A 21,626-nucleotide genomic window follows, 5' to 3' on the forward strand; every position below is an offset into this window, starting at 1 on the left:
TCAAAATTTTCGATTACGGTTACCTTATGTGTTTGAATTTTGGTTCACAAATATATTTTTTTGTGCAAAGTGAAAAAATCTACTAATTGATTGATGGAGAGGTTTCGTTCTACACTTCCATGATTGCTTTGGTTATTTCCAATTTGAGACAATAATTTATTTGAGTTTATTCAAGTCTTTGTCAGATGGCACAGATTTTTAAAATCTAGTATTATGTACTAAACGAATAATGGTGGGATTAAAACTAAGCTTGAATTTAATCTTCCATGCTTCCTGCATTGGCTGATTCACTTAATCATTTCCTTGAAATACATTATTTAAAGTTTAAAAAATACATTTAATTTTAATTTATATTCTATTATTTTATTGATAAATTTATATGAAACTTTATAAAACTAGTAAAAGAAATTATCACATGCATTCAAATTCAAATATTTCAACTACCATATGTGTGCATAATTTAAACTTGAGTTTGACCTATTTATTATATAGTTTATCAAATTAAGCTCAATTCACTTGCAATCCCGGGTTTAAGTTGCTTGCAACTTTCCTATCAAATATTATGGTGACTCAAGTTCAATTCATATGTAATCTTAGGGGCATTATTATTTTTTACCCAACATATTACGGGCACATTACACGCGTCTAGCTCAATTTAAAGGTTCACACTTCTGAATATTAAAGGTAAAAGCATATCGTCAATTTCATGATTAAATGTTTCTGTGACAATATGCATGGAGGAGAGTTGGACGAAGAAATTATGTATGAATTCGAATATTCAATTGAGGTGAACTTTTTAAACTTGAGTTGGTCAGTCTATGTATAATGTCAACTGTGATGAAATGATGGATATTTGTATTGACCTAAGAGGGTATTAATTAATTGCTCATTATAAAGAAATTGAATTGAAAGCTGTCCTTGTAAGAAAACAACTCCATATGTCGATCTTATCTTTGTGCGATCAATCATGACTCAAAAATGTGATTCTTGCTGGAATGCTTCATTTTTAAGAAAACAAAGGGTCAAATATGTTGCAATTAGACCCTCAATACTGTTGATGACACTACATAATTCAAATGGCCGTCCCTATTTTTTATTGACTTTGAGGCACATATATAATTAATAATAATTTCCTTAAGGTGTTTTTTTGTTTTCCCAGCTTTTTCAGTAAGATATTTGCCCCCAACAACAAAAGAGTTCCTTATTGACAAATACCTCTGGAATACAACAAAGTCACTGAACTTTTTAATTAGTAATACTATAGAAATGTTTTGGTAATTAACTCTATAAAAACTATAAACGATAGAAATGAGAGAATATGGAACAAGTCCTCTTATATACACTAAAAAGTTCCTGGTTTAAGTCTCCTAATATATATGTAAATAAATAAATGATAGCTTATTGACATGCCACGTCGGCAACATCTAAGTAAAAAGTTAATGATTTAAGTCTCCGAATATATAAAATAAGTATGTGAGTTTCTTGTTAAATATATATATTTCTTACTTTCTTGTTATAGATATATGTATAAATAAATAATAGCTCATTATCACGCTACGCCGGTAAGATCCAAGTAAAAAGTTAATGATTTAAGTCTCCAAATATATAAAATAAGTATGTGAGTTTTTTTGTTAAATATATATATTTCTTACTTTCTTGTTAAATAAATAAATATATATATATATATATATATATATATAAATGATAATTTATTGACACGCCTCCAAATCAGTGACATTATGCTATTTTATTTTGAGCATGTAACGAAAAACATTTCCTTAGTTTCTATACCAAAAAAACAGGTGATGCATCGCAGCTTTTTGGTTACGTGTTAATGGGGTACCACCGAGGTGAGGAATAATGCAAGCAATCCTATATGGATAAATTCATTCTTGTGATTTGGCTTCATTCTTATGTTACCCTTCTTAGAAATTTCCAACCAATTAAGTTTATGGGGATGCGGTTCTAATAATTTATTCTTATTTTGTGCAAAGTGGAAGGCAAGTCATTAATTTCCAAGTTCCAGCGTTACATTTTCTCTTGGACAGAAATAAAATGATAAGGCGGGAAAAGAATGGATAAACTCCTATGGACCCTCTGGTCCTGCACGGCTGCACTTGTTTTTCTCTCGGGAGATGAGAATAAGTGAAGTTAAGAATAATTCCATTTTAAAATTGAATTTTTTTTTTTTAATTTTTAAAACAACATAATATAAATACCATTTTAAAAATAATTCAAACACTTTTTTATGAAACATTGTGTAACAAATTAGATACCAAACATGTTTTTGTTTTTGTTCAAGAAGAAATAAAAAATGCAAAATTGAACTTGTTTCCAAAAAGACTCCTAATGCCCGTATTTTAAGTTTTTGAATTTATTTCATAGTAATTGTTTTTTAAATTATTAAATACTTTATAAATTTTGAATACAATAGCGTAACTACACTTATGTTTTTCAGGCTTCTTGTCTTTAAATGATAAAAATTATTTTGTCCTCCTTAACCCAGTGGCCGCTGAAAACGAATTTGTATATATATATATATATATTTGATTTTGTTTGATTAATTTATTTATTGTTCTCTCCATTACAGGGATAATGGACGTAGAAAATTATGTAAAGGGGGGCAAGAATGAATTTTTTAAATGTTTTTTTAAGGGAACAATAGTCTATTATAAAATGTGATTATGTTATTACCTAAGTCACATGGAATGAGTGAGACATTAGTCACAAAACATTTTTTTTATTTATTATGTTATTACTTAAGTCATATGGAGTGAGTGTGACAACAATACAAAAGTACTGGCATATTTTTTATTTAAGAGCGAGTGTTTTTGGAGGGTCTTTACATTTGTTTATATACATTTATTTATTCCATTTAATACATATTATTGTAACTTATTGAATATTCTTTTTTGTTTAATATTTGTAATACAAAATTATTTAACAATAATCAAATATTTATTTATGATTTTTTTATTGTTTAATTATATGAAGTGTTAAATTATTAATATTTTTAAATAGCTAGGTTAATAATAAAAGACTACCTAATGAGTAATGGGTGAGTAACAAATAATTAACGTGTAATCTGACACATTTGGGTTTATGCGTTTTTTTTTTCCATTAAAAAACATCATGTATGTGGACGCACGTAAGTGCGAACTATGTTATCATTGCCTTTGGGTTACGTGTGTAATCCGAGCACAATTCGCTGATTGAAAATTGAAATTACCTCAAGGATGCACTTAACAACGTTTTCATTTTCTGTTTTTGCAATTTTAGGAAATAAAAACACGATTTTATTTTTCTGAGTAAAAATATAAAGCATAAATGCTTTACTTGTTGCCACGATTTTAAAAGCATATAACAATAACAATATTTAATAATACATATTTGTTACACGATATACACAATATTTTATTTTATTTTTAGTTCTGAAAGCCTTAAAATATAATATTCAATTTAAAATCATATATCCTAATAATACAATATAAGATATACAAAGACAAAAAAAAAAATGGTCTCATTAATTATGTATATAAATATATGTATTTGCATAATGTATACATTTATTATGTGATATACATATATTTAACATATAATATATTATAATAAAAAAAAATGTTAAAAGATATATCTTATATGGAATAAAATATATAATGTATTATAATATTATTAACTATTTATAATTTAATATTCACATATAATATATATATATATATATATATATATATGACATATAATAACATAAAATATGTATTGATTTAATATATAAAAAGTCATAAATATTTGTGTCAAAAAATAGTTTACTCTATTATATAAGATATATTAATAATAATTTGTCAAATAAAAAAATAATTTACACTATTATATAATATATTATATATTTAAAAATATATTTTTTATTAGTATTTAATATATAACATTACTATATAACAAGAATTTTATTTGAAATGAATAGTGTGTGTAGTAACAATAGTAAAAACATTTTCGCGGTATAGTGCCAAAAACATACGAAACACTTTTTTTATTATTATTATTTTATGTTTTCTCTTTTCTTCAAAAAAATAGAAAACGTTTTCTATTATAAAAAAATAAAAATATATTATTAAACACAAATTTTGTTTTTGTTTTGCCTTTTTAGGGATTCAAAACAAAAAACAAGAAACGTTTATTGTCAGTAAATGCAACCTATTCGCACAGAGCTTGGGAGCGAGAAACCATTAGCGAATTACGTGACTTAACAGAGACAATATCATGAGATAGAATTTTAGAAATAGAGAATTCGAGGGAAAGATATATAGAGAGGGGGTTGAGTACAATATAAAATATATATGCAAGATCTTTGTATGATAGGTGAAATATAGATTGAATACCGGTTTAAATCTTCCCTAAAAATAAATTTAGCTTTCATAATTCATTTTTGACCCACATTTCAAAGTGGTTCACCCAAATCTATTAAAGAGTTGGTGGATTTTAGCCGGTTGACAAGTGAGAAAGAATTTTGCCACCTAACTCAATATAAAATAAAAACTGTGGATGGCTTAAAATATGAAACTCAATGTGTAAAAGCAAAAAAAAACATTACTTAGTGGTCTAATTAGTAGAGTGCATAGCTTCTCGAATGAATGAGTCTTATTGACTATTTGAGATTGGTTTATAGTCAAGACTAATCTAAAAATTCATGTGAGGGGGGCAATAATATTATTAGATGACGATCAAAATTATTTTTGGGTGAATGAGAAATTGTATCCCAAAATATGGTGTTCGAAATACTTTAAAATAAATAAATGGGTATTTGGGAAAGTGTTAGTGGAAAATTTCCATTTATTGTTTGTAGCTCTATATTTCAGTTCCTGCCATGCGCTATATCAATCGGTGATTCTACCTGTTTATTTATATACTTCTAATTAATACATCTGCATATGGCAATAACTTAAGAGGCATTATTGGATAGAAATTAGTCAATGTAATTTTTCAAGTATTAACTGTATATTATATTAATGATCTATAATTTTTGAATTATTTTTAATATTTATTTTTTTTGGAAAAAAAAATGTATATAAACAATTGGATATACAATATCTAACACCTTTTTTTTAGTGTTTGAAATCATACATACTAGTTTTGGCATGTACACTCATTTATTTTTATTTTATTTTTTATTTTTTCCACTTTTACATTATCCAAAGAGTACTTTGGTACAGGCAAAATATTTAGGATTAATTTCACTAATATCCCTTAAGTTTGATCAAATATTACATTAAAATATCTTTCAAAAATTACTTTTATTTAGGTCTAATTTTACTTCTAATTTTTTAAAAAAAAATAGGAAAAACTACACTTACACTAAGTTAGGAGCTCAAAATAACATAGTAGCCTATTTTAAAAGTTTGTTTTTTACTTTTGTTAAATTAAGCAAAATAATTATATATACATCGAAAATCATTATTAAGGTCCAAAATACTCTCCAAATTCTTATTTCAAGATACCAAATTACTGCCAAAATATTATATCAATTGAGTTTTTTCAATCCACTATTCACCCACTATCCAACATTAGGCATCATTTTCTTCGATTCTCCATCTACTATACCACCGACTGAAAATTAACTTACAGAACAACCAGTTCTTTGATGTGTTTGGTCTAGGCATGATTTGCAAGATTTAGGGTGGAAAACAAAAGGTTACCTGGAAATTGGACACATTATATTAATATTTATCTGAAACCTCATTATTTCAGGGAAAAATTATATATATAATAGAACCTTTGTTATAGTACCTATCGCTATGCTAATCACTGAATATATCCCATATCGTCAAATTAATTTCGCAAATACAAAACCATTTGATTGATGTCCATAACCAGTTTCTGCTTCTTCTTCTTTTATATGTATATAAAAAAAATATAGCAAATTACTGATCATTAATTTGCTTTCGTATCTAAAGTTCTTGTAGTGGAAAAGAAAAATTATAGTTTGGAATTCACAATTGATTTTCCATTCTCTTCTCACACAGATAAAATGGCAATTCACTCCAACCAATGCAATATATATATATCTATATATATATATATTATATTCTTATGAAAAGTGTATGTCCATATATAAGGGCAAGGGGTTGCAACTGATAAATTATTAAAAAAAAGAAAAAAAAAAAAAAGGGAGAATCATAGGAATCGGTGCATCTTGTTCAATATTTTCCTGAATTAAACTATACCAAATTACCTAGTTAAATGATACACGAAGTGGGTTCGATTTTTTTTTTTTTTTTTAGTTTATTGAGTGAAGGAATGAATTAATTTAAAAAGAAGAATTTGATATTTTAAAATATAAATTGGGAGGATATTTTAGACTTTAATAATGATTCTTCATATATATGTAATTATTTTTTGTTTCGTTCAATAAAAGTTAAAATAGACCACTATGCTATTTTGAGTTCTTAACATTTTTTATTTTTTAATCCCATCTATTCCAAAATTTCAACTAACTAAAATGGCCATTTCACCCCTCATTTACTGCTCTCACACACCACCACACCTACCGCGATTCTCTCTCCGTAAAGCTCTCGACATGGGAGGTACAGCAAATGATTGCTTTTACACTCTGGTTACATAATGAACAGCAAAGTAATGTACATAAAGACGAGCAAACAGTTTGCATGGCATTCTTTTATATTCATATTGAAGATTTTAGCCGCCTTTATTATTGGGTTTCATCATGTAGTTAATGTGTTAACACTTCAGTTCTGTAAGGAACAAAATAGAGGACGAAAGGCGCAGGTTTAGATGTGCTTGATTTTAGTGGCTTACTTGTATCATGCACATGTTAAATTTTGCTTTTACTGATATTGCTTATGATAATTTTATTTATATACTTTTTCCCATAATGGCTGTAAAGTGATCAAAGATGGAGAACCGGGTGGGTGAGTGGGTGGGGGAAGGTGTTGGGCTCGTGTGATATTGGCAAATGGATTATAAACGTCCCTCGATGGTATGATGAATCACCTCATTTGAGAAAAGCAGTGGGTATTTTGGTCTTTTAAATAATTTTATAAGGTTGGGGGTTGACCAAATCAAAGGATAACAATGTTTTTTTACATATAAAAAGTAATCTGAAACAACCAAAAAACGGACCAAATATTTGTAACGGGAGTAATAATAATTTTTAAAAGGTATTTTAATATAATATTTGGTCAAATTTAAAGAGTTGATCGTAATTAACCCAAATATTTAAAGAGATATTGATGGGCTTTTCATGTTTTTTAATTAATTTGAAGTCCCTGCCCTTTGGTTCTTACTAACAGCTTCTTGAAGTCTTGTTCTACAACCCTTAATTTGCTTGTTTGCAATGCCATTGAGTGAGCTAAAAAACAGGAATCCAAAAGATGGAATAAATTTGGCATTAAAAATAAAAGTGGAAGACTTGAAGAAGAGAGTGGAAGACTAACTAGACGCAGAGACTTTCTGTACAAGCACTTGCATTGATCTTACGCTTGGTAAAGTCTCTAGAAAGTAGAAACTACTCCTCCCATTCTCACCAACAAGAAGCAGTAGTGATTTACCTATTCCACAAACTTAATGTCTTTCTTAAATTTCTTCTTCTCTTACTTTGCTGTGTTTGTTTAGAGATTTGCACTTCCATAGACACCATTTCATTCAGTCAATCCATTCAAGATCCTGAAAGTATAGTCTGCAATGGCCTGGGATTTTTCAGTCCCGTCAACACAACCAATCGTTAGACTCATTTCTAGCAAAACTGTGATCATTATGAAAATTGTATTATAATGGTGTGTCCTTTAATGGCTGTGGATTGGGTAGCTAATAGGGACGAACCTCTAAATGATTCTTCTGAAGATCTCAGAAGATCGATGGCAATCTTGTAGTATTGTATGGAAAGGAAAGGATCTTCTGGTCATCCAATTTTTGAGTCCTTTGGCAAATTCCAAAGCATTTTTGTTTTTTTCCTTCTGGATATTTGTGCCTAAGAATTTTATTTTATTTTTTTATTATTATTATTATTTTTTTTTTCAAAAAGACAGTTTTGTATTCATTTCAATTAATTTGCTACATCCATCTAGTTCATGCTACAAGTATATTCTGATGAAGAAAAATCTCTTTAACATACTGTAATTCGCTAATTTTCAATCACAAGGCAAACAATTTATTTAGTCCAACAAGCTAGCATCACCCTTTCCGGCGAGGCGTTGAACATAACTAGAACCTCTATCACTAAAATTTGTGCTACCCTTTAGAGAAGCAAAGTAGAAATGTCCAAGCATCCAAAAAGACTGATCCTTGTTGACAAAATGGCAATCAAATTGGATGAATTCGTTTTTGTTATTTGGCTTCTTTCTTATGTTACCCTTCCTAGAAATTTCATACCAATTAAGTTTGTGGGGATGTATGTGGTTGTAAAATTCCTCTACCAGTGGAAGAATATTTTGGCTTTTAACAGTAATTCACTCGTACCAAGTGGAAGGCAAGTCATTTTTCACATTATTTTGGCTTCTCTCTCCATCTCTGTGACCGGAAACTATCTCTACTTTCACGACCTATGGTCTCTCACCCACAATCCACCCTCTTTCTCTCTCCACTTTCTCTAAGTTATTGTCTCTCTCTCTCTCTCCTGGAATTCGACGGGGAAGACTATTACTTGTTCTAAGACCCAGAAGATTTCTGGTCTTCTCGGCATGGGAAGGTTTGGGATGTCTATTCCGTCAAGGAAGGTGAGTACTACTTGTTCATTCTATTTGATAGATATCACAACATATTCATGAGGACGAGAGAAGATTGGGATTTTATTGTTTGTTATCAAGAGATAATTGTGTTTATATTATGCGAAAATTCCCATAAAAGTATGGGTATTTAGTTTTATTTGATTGTTGGGACAATTATTTGAACTTTTGTTTGGGCGATTTGGCAAGGGTAATACCTCCCTTGGAATTTAGTGATTGTTTTGGAATTGCATTTGTTTAGTCCTACAATTACACTGTTTATGCATATATGTTGGAAAATAAGGAAATTGTTTTGGGTTGTAGAGAGAGATTCAGATGCAACAAGAGATATACTTCGAGAGAGAACTTCATATGAATATATATAAAGAGAGAGAGAGGAGTCGGAGTGAGTTGCAGAGGGCAACGAAGAGAGAGATTTGTAGAGGTAAAGCTATAGATATACATTTATGAAAAAGAAAAGAAGAAAAAGAAGAAGCTAGAGATATACCGGTAAAAGAGAGGGAGAGATAAAATTGTGATTGCGGCTGGAGAGAGAAAGAGGGGCACTTTTGTCTTTAATCATAAAGGGTAATGTCAAATTGGCAAGTTAGGGATGTAATATGCACAATGGTTTTCTGCCTGCATATATATTGGTACAGAGAAAGGGATATAGATTGATCGTTGACAATTTTGAGTCGAGAGAGATATTGGATGGATGATGAAGTTGAAAATAAGAAACCAATCTGAGTCATCAAAAGGCTGGTCCTCCTTTAAAAATTAGCTTTCAAATTTGGCGGCTTTGAGAAATAGTTGTGCCCATAATTTTAGTCTGCTTTTACACTAACACTCATTGAAAGAAACATCTGCCAGCGCAGAACATTATCAAGAGATGGATTATTCTTCACGCATGACAATACATAGACAACAGACCATAAGAAACCACTCCTCCCATTCTCAACAACAAGAAGCACTAAACCAGTTAAGAGATTTACCTATTCCACAAACTTAATGTCTCTACTTCAATTCCTTGTTCTCCTACTTTACTGTGTTTGTTTAGAGCTTTGTTCTTCCATAGATACCATTTCATTTAATCAATCCATTCAAGATCCTGGAAGTATAGTCTCCAATGGCCAAACCTTCGAACTGGGATTTTTCAGTCCTGTGAACACCACCAATCGTTATGTTGGCATATGGTATAATGGTGTTCCTGTAAAAGCTGTGGTATGGGTAGCTAATAGGGGCAAACCTTTAAATGATTCTTCTGGAGCTGTGAAGATCTCAAACGATGGCGATCTTGTAGTCTTGGATGGACAGCAAAATATCATATGGTCATCCAATCTTTCAAGTCCCACGGCGAATTCAAGTGCCCAGCTTTTGGAAACCGGGAACCTTGTTTTGAGGGATAATTCTAATGGAAGCATAGCATGGGAGAGTTTTCAACATCCTTCAGATTCATTCTTGGCAAAGATGATAATTGGTAACGATGTGAATACCAATGCCACGATTTTAATGACATCATGGAAGAGTCTTTCAGATCCATCCGTCGGTAGATTCTCAGCTGGTCTCGATCCTCTGAAGTACATTCCGGAGATCTTTGTATGGAATGGCAGTCGTCCACACTGGCGTAGCGGTCCTTGGAATGGTCAGATCTTTACTGGGGTACCCTACATGGAGTCGTTATATCTCGATGGATTTAATATTGTAAATGACAAACAAGGAGGCATCTACGTATCTTTCACTTATGCAAATGAATCTAGATTAACATACTTTGTATTGAATTCTGGAGGAACTCTAATGCAAAAGTACTGGGATGAAGGGACGGAAAACTGGGAGTCAAATTGGTCGGGTCAAATTTCCGAATGTGATGTGTATGGCAAGTGTGGGCCATTTGGAAGCTGTAATTCACAAGAGTACCCAATTTGCACCTGTTTGACAGGGTTTGTGCCAAAGTCTATAGCGGAATGGAGTAGTGGAAATTGGACTAGTGGGTGTGTGAGGAAGACACCATTGCAGTGCGAGAAAAACAATAGTACTGGTGGTGTAGAGGGCAAAGAAGATGGCTTTTTGAAGTTGAAGAACATGAAGGTGCCAGACTTTGCCATGTGGTCATCTGCTGCTGAAGATGAATGTGAAAATGAATGCTTAAAGAATTGTTCCTGTGTAGCTTATGCATATCATGCAGGAATTGGTTGTATGCTTTGGAGCGGAACCTTAGTTGACATACAGAAATTCTCAATCACTCGGCCAGATCTTTACATTCGCTTGGCATATTCAGACCTTGGTAATATGTTTTCTCTTATATTTATTTGATTTTGTAAATTGATTTCTTGCAACTATGGCGTCTTTACTGTTTGGTATAGAATAATAAAAAATCATTCGGATTTGAATCATTCACTATTCTAAAATGGTAAACTCATGAATTTGTAATATATTTGATATCTTTGAACTATTTCGACAACTTTAGTAGAGTATCATTCTAATTTTCCAATGGGAAAGAGAATTATGGAAGTAAGTTTTATGTCATTCCTACATTATTCTAATGATTGTTTTCTCTGCAAATCTTCTCCTGAATCCATCCCTCACCTTTTATTTCTTTGCCCTTTCTCCTCTCAAATTTGGGACTCCATTTTTGGTCTCCATGACCTGCACATCAGCCCCCCAAATTGGCATTCTTTTGTTGACTGGCTTTCTTTCCACTGTGGCTCTTCGAACCAAACCATATGCTTACAAACTCCTTTTTGCATGTACCGTCTGCAATATATGGCATGACAGAAATTTTAGAGATTTCAGGAACCACTCCCGTTCCCCTTCTGCCATTTCAAAACACACATGGGAAACAGTCAGACTCAGGCTCTTCTTGTTGCTATACTTCCTACTTATTTTTTTGTGTTCAATTGTACAGCTGAACTCTGTTCTAGCTTCTAGCTGTATAGCTTGATTAGAGTAGGATTCTACTGGTGTAGTTTTTCTTTGTTGCTCTCTTGAGCTGCTTGGCTATTGCCTCATCTTTTGTGCATCTCCTTCACAATTTATACAATTGAAGGTGGTTTTTGTTAGGATGTGACTTAAATTCTTGAAACTGGTCACACTTTTGCAGACCGTTTGCACTTTCTGAGCTGTGGAGTTCTGAAGAGTGCAACCTTTCACACTTTTGGGAACCAGTCACACTTGTCTGATATGTGCGGAATTTATTTCCTAAACAAAGTTTGTGCTTCCAAAAGGGTGTAGACTTGTGGGGGAAGTTGTTTCTCATTAGAATCCTATTTTAGAGTTGTATTTTGATTAGGTAACTTCTTATTAGACAAGTTTTGCGTTCCAAGGAATTGTAATTTTTGTCCAATAAGGAATTGGGTTTGAAGACTCTATATAAATAGAGGTCGAGTTGTGTGGAGAGAGTAGAGAATAAGGGCAGAGTGAGTGACGAGAGAAGAGGGTGGGTACAAAAGTAGAGAAATGTAGAGTTTGCTCTTAAGCCGAAATTCAGAGTGGGTTTGCTCTGAGCCCAGAAAGAGCCGTAGAAGTTGGATGATATACTTCCTATGGGTGAGTGAATAAATGATTGACTGAATGATTGAGTGAATGACAGATTGATTGATGGAGTGGGCATTCTCTACAATTGTAATATTCTCTTCTTGATTCATGATAGTAGAATTTATTCTCTTTGGACGTAGCCCTAGAGTTAGGGCGAACCATGTAAAATATTGTGTTGTGTGTTGAGTGTTGTGTGATTGAATTTCCATGCTTGATTGATTGTTGATGTGATGTGCTTCCGTTGTGCTGAACGACAAAGGGGATTTAATTCCCAACTGTTTTGGGCTTAGAAAGGTAGAAGACATAGACAAAGCCTCCATGTACTGTCTGTTTTGGGATATTTTGCGAGGTAAAGAGAGCTTATGGATCAGCTGGTGCCAAGCTTTGTATCTTCAGAATCAGTTTATTTGGTCCTGTGTTCCTAAGGCATACACACTCTAGATTCTGGAAACAGATATTAGAGAAATAATGGCAGCTAGTTTACAATTTAAAGTGGGTAATGGTCACTATAAAACGATTTCTGGACTCTTGGTGGAATGGTGAAACCTTATTTCAAAGGTTTGGGCACAGCCGCACAGGATATACAGACTGTTTGATCTTCCAAAGTCTGCAAACCTTAGTGCTATTATTCAAAATAGACAGTGGCAGAAACCTATCTTCATGGCAGAAGAGGAAAATCAAATTTGGCAGCAGGTGATTAATTTTCAAATCTGTCAAGAACAGGATGGTATCAAATGGAAACATGGGATTCCCAATTTCAAATCCTTTTGGAATTTTTGCAGTCATCACTCACCTGTTAAAAGGTGGGCAAAGTTGGTGTGGAACAAGGTGAGACCAGCTGCTAGATTTACCTCTTGTCTGATCTTGCAGAACAATATCCCCACTCTCTCTAACCTTCAGAAAAAAGGAATATGTTTAACCTCTATATACCATAATTGCATAAATGGAATTGATACTGTAGAACATCTGTTCTTTGACTGTGTGTATGCTTAGTTGCCGCGGAAATGGATTGCTGAGTTATTTCAATGGAACTTGAGTCATCTTCAATCCTTGGACCAGTTTGTGGATTGGTTCATTTGCCAATCTTCTTTTAAATCAGTTAGAAGCAAGTTTGTTAAAGCCATTTTTTTTACCACTACCACGTCCTCTGGCAAATTTAGTGGGATAGGAGCCAGGCCTTTCACAATGAAGCCTCTAATAATGATGTTCAACCGGTTAGAAATATCATCTAGGAAGTTATGGACGGTTTGGGTGTGCATCGTCAGGACCTGCTGGGAATGATCTGCACCTGATTTAGTCGTGGGCTTTACTGCTTTGATGTTTAATTTTGTTGTGTGGGATCCCTGTTCTGTTGTTCATTGGTGTGCTTTTCCTTTTGCTTATGTTTGGGAGCACCAAATTGGTGCGTTAGATTTGGGATTGGAGGAAGTTTAGTTCAAAATTTCTACTAAATTTTTTCCAATCCTAAATTCAATGCATCAATTCGGTGCCGCCAAACATAACATTAGGAAAATAAAAAAATAAAAATGTGCACAAGTATTTGTAATCCTATCTTGACTGAATTTTTTTCACTTTTGTTCTTTCTACAGAGAAAAAGAGAAACATGAATTTAGTTATTGCAATTTCAGTGATCATTGGATCGCTCATCATCGCCGTTTGCACCTACTTTTCCTGGTGTTGGAGGGCTAAACGAAGAGGTAATTTGACATGCATAATTAGAATTAGCTCATCAAATTTGGTGATATTTACAGTTGTTATCTATAAATTATTTGCCAGATTCTGAATCAGGAATGAAGAAACAAGCAGAGTTATTATTGTTTGATAGACAAGTATATCCAAACTGTTCAGATGAAATCATAGTAGGTGATGTTTTGAACCAAGTAAAACTAGAAGAGCTACCGCTATTCAAATTTGATAAGATAGCAATTGCAACGGACAACTTTAGTTCAGGCAGTAAGCTTGGGCAGGGTGGCTTTGGTCCAGTGTACAAGGTAAAGTTTATTTCTCTAGAGATTTTAACTGCATTGAGTTGAACAAGTGGTAATCTTATGTTTGTTTCTAGGGAATCTTGCCAGAAGGAGGAGAAATAGCAGTGAAAAGGCTTTCAAAATCCTCTGGGCAAGGGCTCAAAGAATTCATGAATGAGGTGTTATTGATTTCAAAACTCCAACACCGAAATCTTGTTAGACTCCTTGGCTGCTGTGCTGAAGGAGAAGAAAAAATATTGATCTACGAATACATGCCAAATAAAAGCTTGGATGCTTTTCTCTTTGGTTAGTTAATGCTAATGCTCTTTGTTACACAAGCATTCCTCAACTCCTTCACTAAATTTGTAGTTTTATCTCTATTAGATTCATCGCACCCTTAAATTTCCAATGCATTTTTGTTTCTTTCCGTTGGATTTCAGATCCTGCAAAACAAAAACTTTTAGATTGGAAGAAACGCTTCAACATTATTGAAGGGATTGGTCGAGGACTACTTTACCTTCATAGAGATTCCAGACTAAAGATTATTCATAGAGATCTAAAGGCAAGTAACATTTTGTTGGATGAGGAGCTAAAACCCAAAATTTCAGACTTTGGCATGGCAAGGATTTTTGGAGGCAATCAAGATCAGGAGAACACGAGAAGGGTTGTTGGAACTTAGTAAGTAGATGTTTCTTTGTCGAAATGCTTCAGAATTTCCATGCTATAACCTCTTATTTCTCATGAGTTAATTCAGCTCAGCTAATTAATCACACTCTTTTGACTGAAATTATGTACCACAGTGGATATATGGCTCCTGAATATGCAATGGAAGGGAGATTTTCTGAAAAATCTGATGTTTTCAGCTTTGGAGTATTATTATTAGAGATTATAAGTGGGAGAAGGAACACTAGCTTTTATCAGGATGAACATTCTTTAGGCCTGGTAGGATTTGTAAGTCCATCTGAATCATTGCCTCTGTTAATCTCATTAATCATTTACTTACTATTAATGATCAATTTTTTGAAGCTCATAATTTCACACCTTTGAGTCCTTTATTTTCAGGCATGGAAATTATGGAATGAAGATAATAACGTAGCATTGATAGATCCAACAATAACTGATCCATTATTCCAAATGAAGATATTGGGATGCATACATGTAGGACTATTGTGTGTGCAAGAATTTGCCAAAGATAGGCCAAGCATTTCTTCTGCTCTTTCCATGCTTACTGGTGAAATTGCAGATCTTCCTATTCCGAAACAACCTGCACTAACTGAAAGACATGTTTCTATAAATGCAGAGCATTTTCAACAGAACCAGGAAAGCTGTTCTATAAACAGTGTCACTATAACAGCCATTGGAGGCCGCTAGTTAGCACATTCTCGAGGAAAAAAAAAAATCTTCTCCTTTTTCCTTCTGATTTGTGCCCAAGAAATTTAATAAAATAGAGCTTTGTTTTCATTTCAATTAATTTGCTACATCCATCAAGTTCTTGCAAAAAGTATATTCCGATGAAGAAACATCTCGTTAACATAATTCACTAATTTTCAGTCACAATGCAACAATTAATTTAGTCGAGTGAGCATCACCTCTATCACTAAAAATTGTGCTACCCTTCAAAAAAGCAAACCAGAAATGAATTCATTTTTGTTATTGGCTTTCAACAGTGGAGGAAAGTAATTCACTTCACTTGTACCAAGTGGAAGGCAAGTTATTTCCAACATTACGTTTCCCTTTGGACGGAAGGAAATGAATATTGAATAGGCAAATACATAAATAATTCACTGGTCCTGCACTTGCTTTGCTCTCAAGAAAATATAATGACTATCCTTTTGTTCTTTTTTTTTAAAAAAAAATTTATTATTTATTGAGAAATGATTTCCTATTATATTCTTCATACAATTTTTTTTTTTCGGAGGATGAAGATCTTTTTTCTGCCAAGCATGATCTGTGGAGATCTAGTGATTGTGGAAGGATACTAAATTTGGTCATTTCTGAAATTAACTATTGGGAATGATCATGTTCAAAATAATTGAGGAAGTGGACAACATTTCCATCATTTATAAATTAAATCATAGATGTTTATTTTTAGGCACAAATCATAGATGATTGACCAATGCCAATTGAGATATAGATTGATTGTTGACAATTTTGAGTCATGGAATTGGTTCATCTTTGGCAGCCCCTGTCCTTGAATCTGTGCCTAAAGATGAATGTTCAAGAAAATCTTGGGACTAGTTCATCTTTGGCAGCCCCTTTCCTTGAACCTGCCTAAAGATGACCGATTCAAGAAAAAGATATTGGATGATGAAAGTTGAAAATAAAAAAACTTCTGAGGCACTAAAACGCTGGTTCTCCTCTCTAAAATAGCTTTCTAATTTGGCGGCTTTGAGAAATAGTTTTGGCCATAATTTAGTCTGCGTTTAAGCTAACAACTAGTCATTGAAAGAAATATCTGTGGACGCAAAACAGTTTGAAGAGTTAAGAGATGGGATTATTCTTAACCCATCGCAATCCATTGACAAATTAAAACCACAAGAAACCACTCCTCCCATTCTCACCAACAAGAAGCACTAAACCAGTTGAGAGATTTACCTATTCCACAAGCTTAAATGTCTCTTCTTCGATGTCTTGTTCTCTTACTTTACTGTGTTTGTTTAAAGCTTTGCACTGCCATAGACACCATTAATTCTTTTAATCAATCCATTCAAGATCCTGGAAGTATAGTCTCCAATGGCCAAACCTTCAAACTGGGATTTTTCAGTCCTGTGAACACTACCAACCGTTATGTTGGCATATGGTATAATGGTGTTCCAGAAAAGGCTGTGGTATGGGTAGCTAATAGGGATAAACCTCTAAATGATCCTTCTGGAGCTGTGAAGATCTCGAAAGATGGCGATCTTGTAGTCTTGGATGGACAGGAAAAGATCATCTGGTCATCCAATCTTTCAAGTCCCACCGCGAATTCAAGTGCCCAGCTTTTGGATACTGGGAACCTTGTTTTGAGGGATAATTCTAATGGGAGCATAATATGGGAGAGTTTTCAGCATCCTTCAGATTCATTCTTGGAAAATATGAGACTTGGCGGCAATGATGTGAATACAAATGCCAAGATTCTGATGACATCATGGAAGAGTCCATTGGATCCATCCATTGGAAGTTTCTCAGCTAGTCTCGATCCTCTGAAGTATATTCCGGAGGTCTTTGTATGGAATGGCAATCATCCACACTGGCGTAGCGGTCCTTGGAATAGTCAGATCTTTACTGGGATACCCGACATGATGGAGTCGGTATATCTTGATGGATTTAAAATTGTAGATGAGAATTATTTAACTTTTACTTTTGCAAATCAGTCTGGATTAACATACTTTGTATTGAATTCTGGAGGAACTCTAATGCAAATGTACTGGGATGAAGGGATGGAAAACTGGGAGTCAAATTGGTCGGCTCAAATTTCCGAATGTGATGTGTATGGCAAGTGTGGGCCATTTGGAAGCTGTAATTCACAAGAGTCTCCAATTTGCACCTGTTTGAGAGGGTTTGAGCCGAAGTCTCTAGAGGAATGGAGTAGTGGAAATTGGACTAGTGGGTGTGTGAGGAAGACACCATTGCCGTGCGAGAAAAACAATAGTACTGGTGGCGTAGAGGGCAAAGAAGATGGCTTTTTGAAGTTGAAGAACACGAAGGTGCCAGACTTTGCCACGTGGTCATCTGCTGCTGAAGATGAATGTGAAAATGAATGCTTAAAGAATTGTTCCTGCGTAGCTTATGCATATTATGCAGGAATTGGTTGTCTGCTTTGGAGTGGCAACTTAATTGACATACAGAAATTCTCAGTCAATCGGCCAAACACTCGGCCAGATCTTCACATTCGCGTTCCTTATTCGGAGCTTGGTAATATGTTTTTTTCTCTTATATTTATATGATCTTGCAACTATGGCGTCTTTACTGTTTGGTCTAGAATAATAGAAAATCATTAGGATTCGAGTCATTCACACTATTCTAAAATGCACTATTCTAACTATTGTTTTCTCTGCAAATCCATCCCTCACCTTTTATTTCTTTGCCCTTTCAGCCCCCCCAATTGGCATTGTTTTGTTGACTGGCTTTCCTTCCACTGTGGCTCTTCAAAAGTACACCCCCCAAGCCATATGCTTACAAACTTCTTTTTGAATGTACGTACTGTCTACAGTAGTATATGGCATGATACATATTTTAGTGCTTGCAGGAACAACCCCTGTTCCCCCCTTCTACCATTTCAAAAAAGACATATGGGGAACAGTCAGACTCAGGCTCTTGCTGCTGCTATACTTCCTACTGATTTTGTTGTGTTCATTTGTATAGCTGAACTCTATTCTAGCTTCTACGGCAGTAGTTAGGACTCTACGGCGGTAGTTTTTCTATGTTGCTCTCTTGAGCTGCTTGGCTAATGCCTCTATCTTTTGTGCATCTCCTTCACAATTTAAATAATTGAAGGTTGTTTTGGGCTTAGTTAGACAGAAGACAAACACAAAGCCACCTAGTGCTGTCTGTTTTGGGATATTTTGCAAGGTAAAGAGAGCTTATGGATCAGCTGCTGGTGCCAAGCTTTGTATCTTCAGAATCAGTCTATTTGGTCCTGTGTTCCTAAGGCACACCACTCTAGATTCTGAAAACAGGTTCTAGATATCGAGAAATAATGGCGGCTAATTTAAAATTCAAAGTGGGCAATGTTTAACTCTGTTCCCTATTCTGTTGTTCATTGGCGTGCTTTTCCTTTTGCTCTGTTCTTTCTTTGGTCCTTTGGTTTTGTTATCGTCTTGAAATGGTTTTTCCAGCTCTTGTTGTTTTGTTGGAGGTGGTCCTACATTTGTTTGTAACTCCCTTGTTGTTTCATTGAAGTGCATTTAAGAAATATATATATATATATATATATATATAGACACACACACAAGGATTTGTAATCCATCTTGGCTGAATTGTTTTCACTTTTGTTCTTTGCTACAGAGAAAAAGAGAAACATGAATTTAGTCATTGTAATTTCAGTTACTGTATCGCTCACCATTGCCGTTTGCACCTACTTTTCCTGGAGGTGGATGGGTAAACGAAGAGGTAATTTGATAAGATCATCAAATAAGTTAATATTTACAGTTGTAATTCATAAATTACTTACCAGATTCTGAATCAGGAATGAAGAAACAATCAGAGTTATCATTGATTGATAGAGAAGTATATCCAACCTGTTCAGATGTTTTGAACCAAGTAAAACTAGAAGAGCTACCGGTATTCAAATTTGATAAGATGGCAATTGCAACGGACAATTTTAGTTCAGGCAGTAAGCTTGGGCAGGGTGGCTTTGGTCCAGTGTACAAGGTAAAAGTTTATTTCTCTATAGAATTTAACTGCATTGAATTGAACAAGTGGTAATCTTATGCTTGGTTCTAGGGAATCTTGCCGGAAGGAAAACAAATAGCAGTGAAAAGGCTTTCAAAATCCTCTGGACAAGGGCTCAAAGAATTCATGAATGAGGTGTTAATGATTTCAAAACTCCAACACCGAAATCTCGTTAGACTCCTCGGCTGCTGTGTCGAAGATGAAGAAAAAATGTTGATCTACGAATACATGACAAATAAAAGCTTGGATGTTTTTCTCTTTGGTTAGTAGTACTAACTACATGTTAATGCTCTAATTACTTAGTACATGTTAATGCTCTAACTACACAAGTGTTCCTCAACTCCTTCACCAACTTTCTAGCTTTGTCTCAATATCAGATTCATCTCACCCTTTAGATTTCCAATGCATTTTTGTTTCTTTCTGTTGGATTACTACTTTCAGATCCCGCGAAACAAAAACTCTTAGATTGGAAGAAACGCTTCAACATTATTGAAGGGATTGGTCGAGGACTCCTTTACCTTCATAGAGATTCCAGACTAAAGATTATTCATAGAGATCTAAAAGCTAGTAATATTTTATTGGATGAGGAGCTAAACCCCAAAATTTCAGACTTTGGCATGGCAAGGATTTTTGGAGGCAACCAAGATCAAGACAACACAAAAAGGATTGTTGGAACATAGTAAGTAGATGTGTCTTTGTCCAAATGCTTCAGAATTTCCATGGTATAACCTCTTATTTCTCATGGGTTAATTTAGTTCAGCTAATTAGTCTTACCCTTTTTTTATTGAATTATATACTGCAGTGGATATATGGCTCCTGAATATGCAATGGAAGGGAGATTTTCCGAAAAATCTGATGTTTTCAGCTTTGGAGTATTGTTATTAGAGATTATAAGTGGGAGAAGGAACACCAGTTTTTATAACGACAAGGATTCTTTAAGCCTTTTGGGATTTGTAAGTCCATCTGAATCATTGCCTCCATTAATCTCATTGATATTTCCTATTAATGATTAACTTTCTAAAGTTCATAATTTCACACTTTCCGAGTCCTTGTTTTCAGGCATGGAAATTATGGAATGAAGATAATAATGTAGCATTGATAGATCCAACAATATCTGATCCATTCTTCCAAATGAAGATCTTGGGATGCATACATGTAGGACTATTGTGTGTGCAAGAATTTGCCAAAGATAGGCCAAGCATTTCTTCTGCTCTTTCCATGCTTACTGGTGAAATTGCAGATCTTCCTATTCCGAAACAACCTGCATTTACTGAAAGACATGTTTCTATAAATGCAGAGTATTTTCAACAGAGCCAGGAGAGATGTTCTACAAACAGTGTCACTATAACAGTCATCGGAGGCCGTTAGCAAGTGCATTCTTGAGAAAATTCTCTTCTTTTTTCTTTTTCCCCACCTGATTTGATCCTTCATGTACATTAAATGACGACTTAAGTTCAAGTTACAAAATATACACATTGCATTCATATAACCTTTTATCCTTTTTTATTTTTATTTTTTGATAAACAATTTAAACCTTAAAGCCTATTTTAGCTAAACAAACCAAAATCCTCGCAGCAGGTCCTGGTTCAAACAATGAAGTATATCAGTAATGTATTGCAAATGAATTGGGTTTGGTTAGGTCGTGACAATAGCATTGCTTGCTAAGGACGGATAGATATGCACAGAGAGGAGGAAAAAAAAAAAAAGGCTCCTTGAGTCCCTTGAACATCCCAAAAAGGGACATTCTTCTGTTTTGTGACCAAGAGTTTGAAATGATTACAGTTTGTTTATCATCCCAATTGATTTTCTACATCCATCTAGTTCTTGCAACAAGTGGCATTTTCTGATGAAGAAAAAGCTCTTTAGCCTAATTTTCTGTCACAATGCAACAATTAATTGAGTCCAATAAGCATCAGTGCATTCTGATGAAGAAAGAGTTTATGGATGATAAACATACCTCAGCAGGCTTGATGAACTTGGAGAAAGGTTATTCAGCTAGGCCTTTCTTCAAACACCAGCTAGGCAATGGCAACTTCACCTTCTT

The 21,626-nt window shown here is 33.8% G+C and overlaps 1 protein-coding gene across 1 annotated transcript; it reads left to right on the forward strand.

The window, feature by feature from the left end:
- Nucleotides 1–7,820: 7,820 nt before the first annotated feature.
- Nucleotides 7,821–21,071, forward strand: LOC132281724 (uncharacterized). The gene is made up of 15 exons (XM_059783401.1): nucleotides 7,821–10,992; nucleotides 13,832–13,939; nucleotides 14,019–14,233; nucleotides 14,305–14,515; nucleotides 14,650–14,887; nucleotides 15,010–15,160; nucleotides 15,272–15,579; nucleotides 15,877–15,885; nucleotides 16,824–18,103; nucleotides 19,196–19,300; nucleotides 19,377–19,561; nucleotides 19,634–19,844; nucleotides 20,024–20,261; nucleotides 20,385–20,535; nucleotides 20,642–21,071. Exons 1-15 carry the CDS (start codon nucleotides 9,720–9,722, stop codon nucleotides 20,948–20,950), a joined length of 4,992 nt encoding a protein of 1,663 aa, XP_059639384.1. The 5' UTR covers nucleotides 7,821–9,719; the 3' UTR covers nucleotides 20,951–21,071.
- The last annotated feature ends 555 nt before the right edge of the window (nucleotides 21,072–21,626 follow it).

This window comes from Cornus florida, unplaced genomic scaffold, assembly GCF_030987335.1.
Source record: "Cornus florida cultivar Cherokee Brave unplaced genomic scaffold, ASM3098733v1 CherokeeBrave_3.0.0_Hap2_Chr01, whole genome shotgun sequence".
Taxonomy (NCBI): domain Eukaryota; kingdom Viridiplantae; phylum Streptophyta; class Magnoliopsida; order Cornales; family Cornaceae; genus Cornus; species Cornus florida.

Excerpts from the sequence above, each read along its gene's own strand:
- LOC132281724 (XM_059783401.1), top strand. The coding sequence starts at position 9,720 with ATGTCTCTACTTCAATTCCTTGTTCTCCTACTTTACTGTGTTTGTTTA. Across the intron at positions 13,940-14,018 it reads TTGGAGGGCTAAACGAAGAG|ATTCTGAATCAGGAATGAAG; the intron begins GTAATTTGACAT and ends ATTATTTGCCAG. Across the intron at positions 20,536-20,641 it reads CTTTAAGCCTTTTGGGATTT|GCATGGAAATTATGGAATGA; the intron begins GTAAGTCCATCT and ends CCTTGTTTTCAG.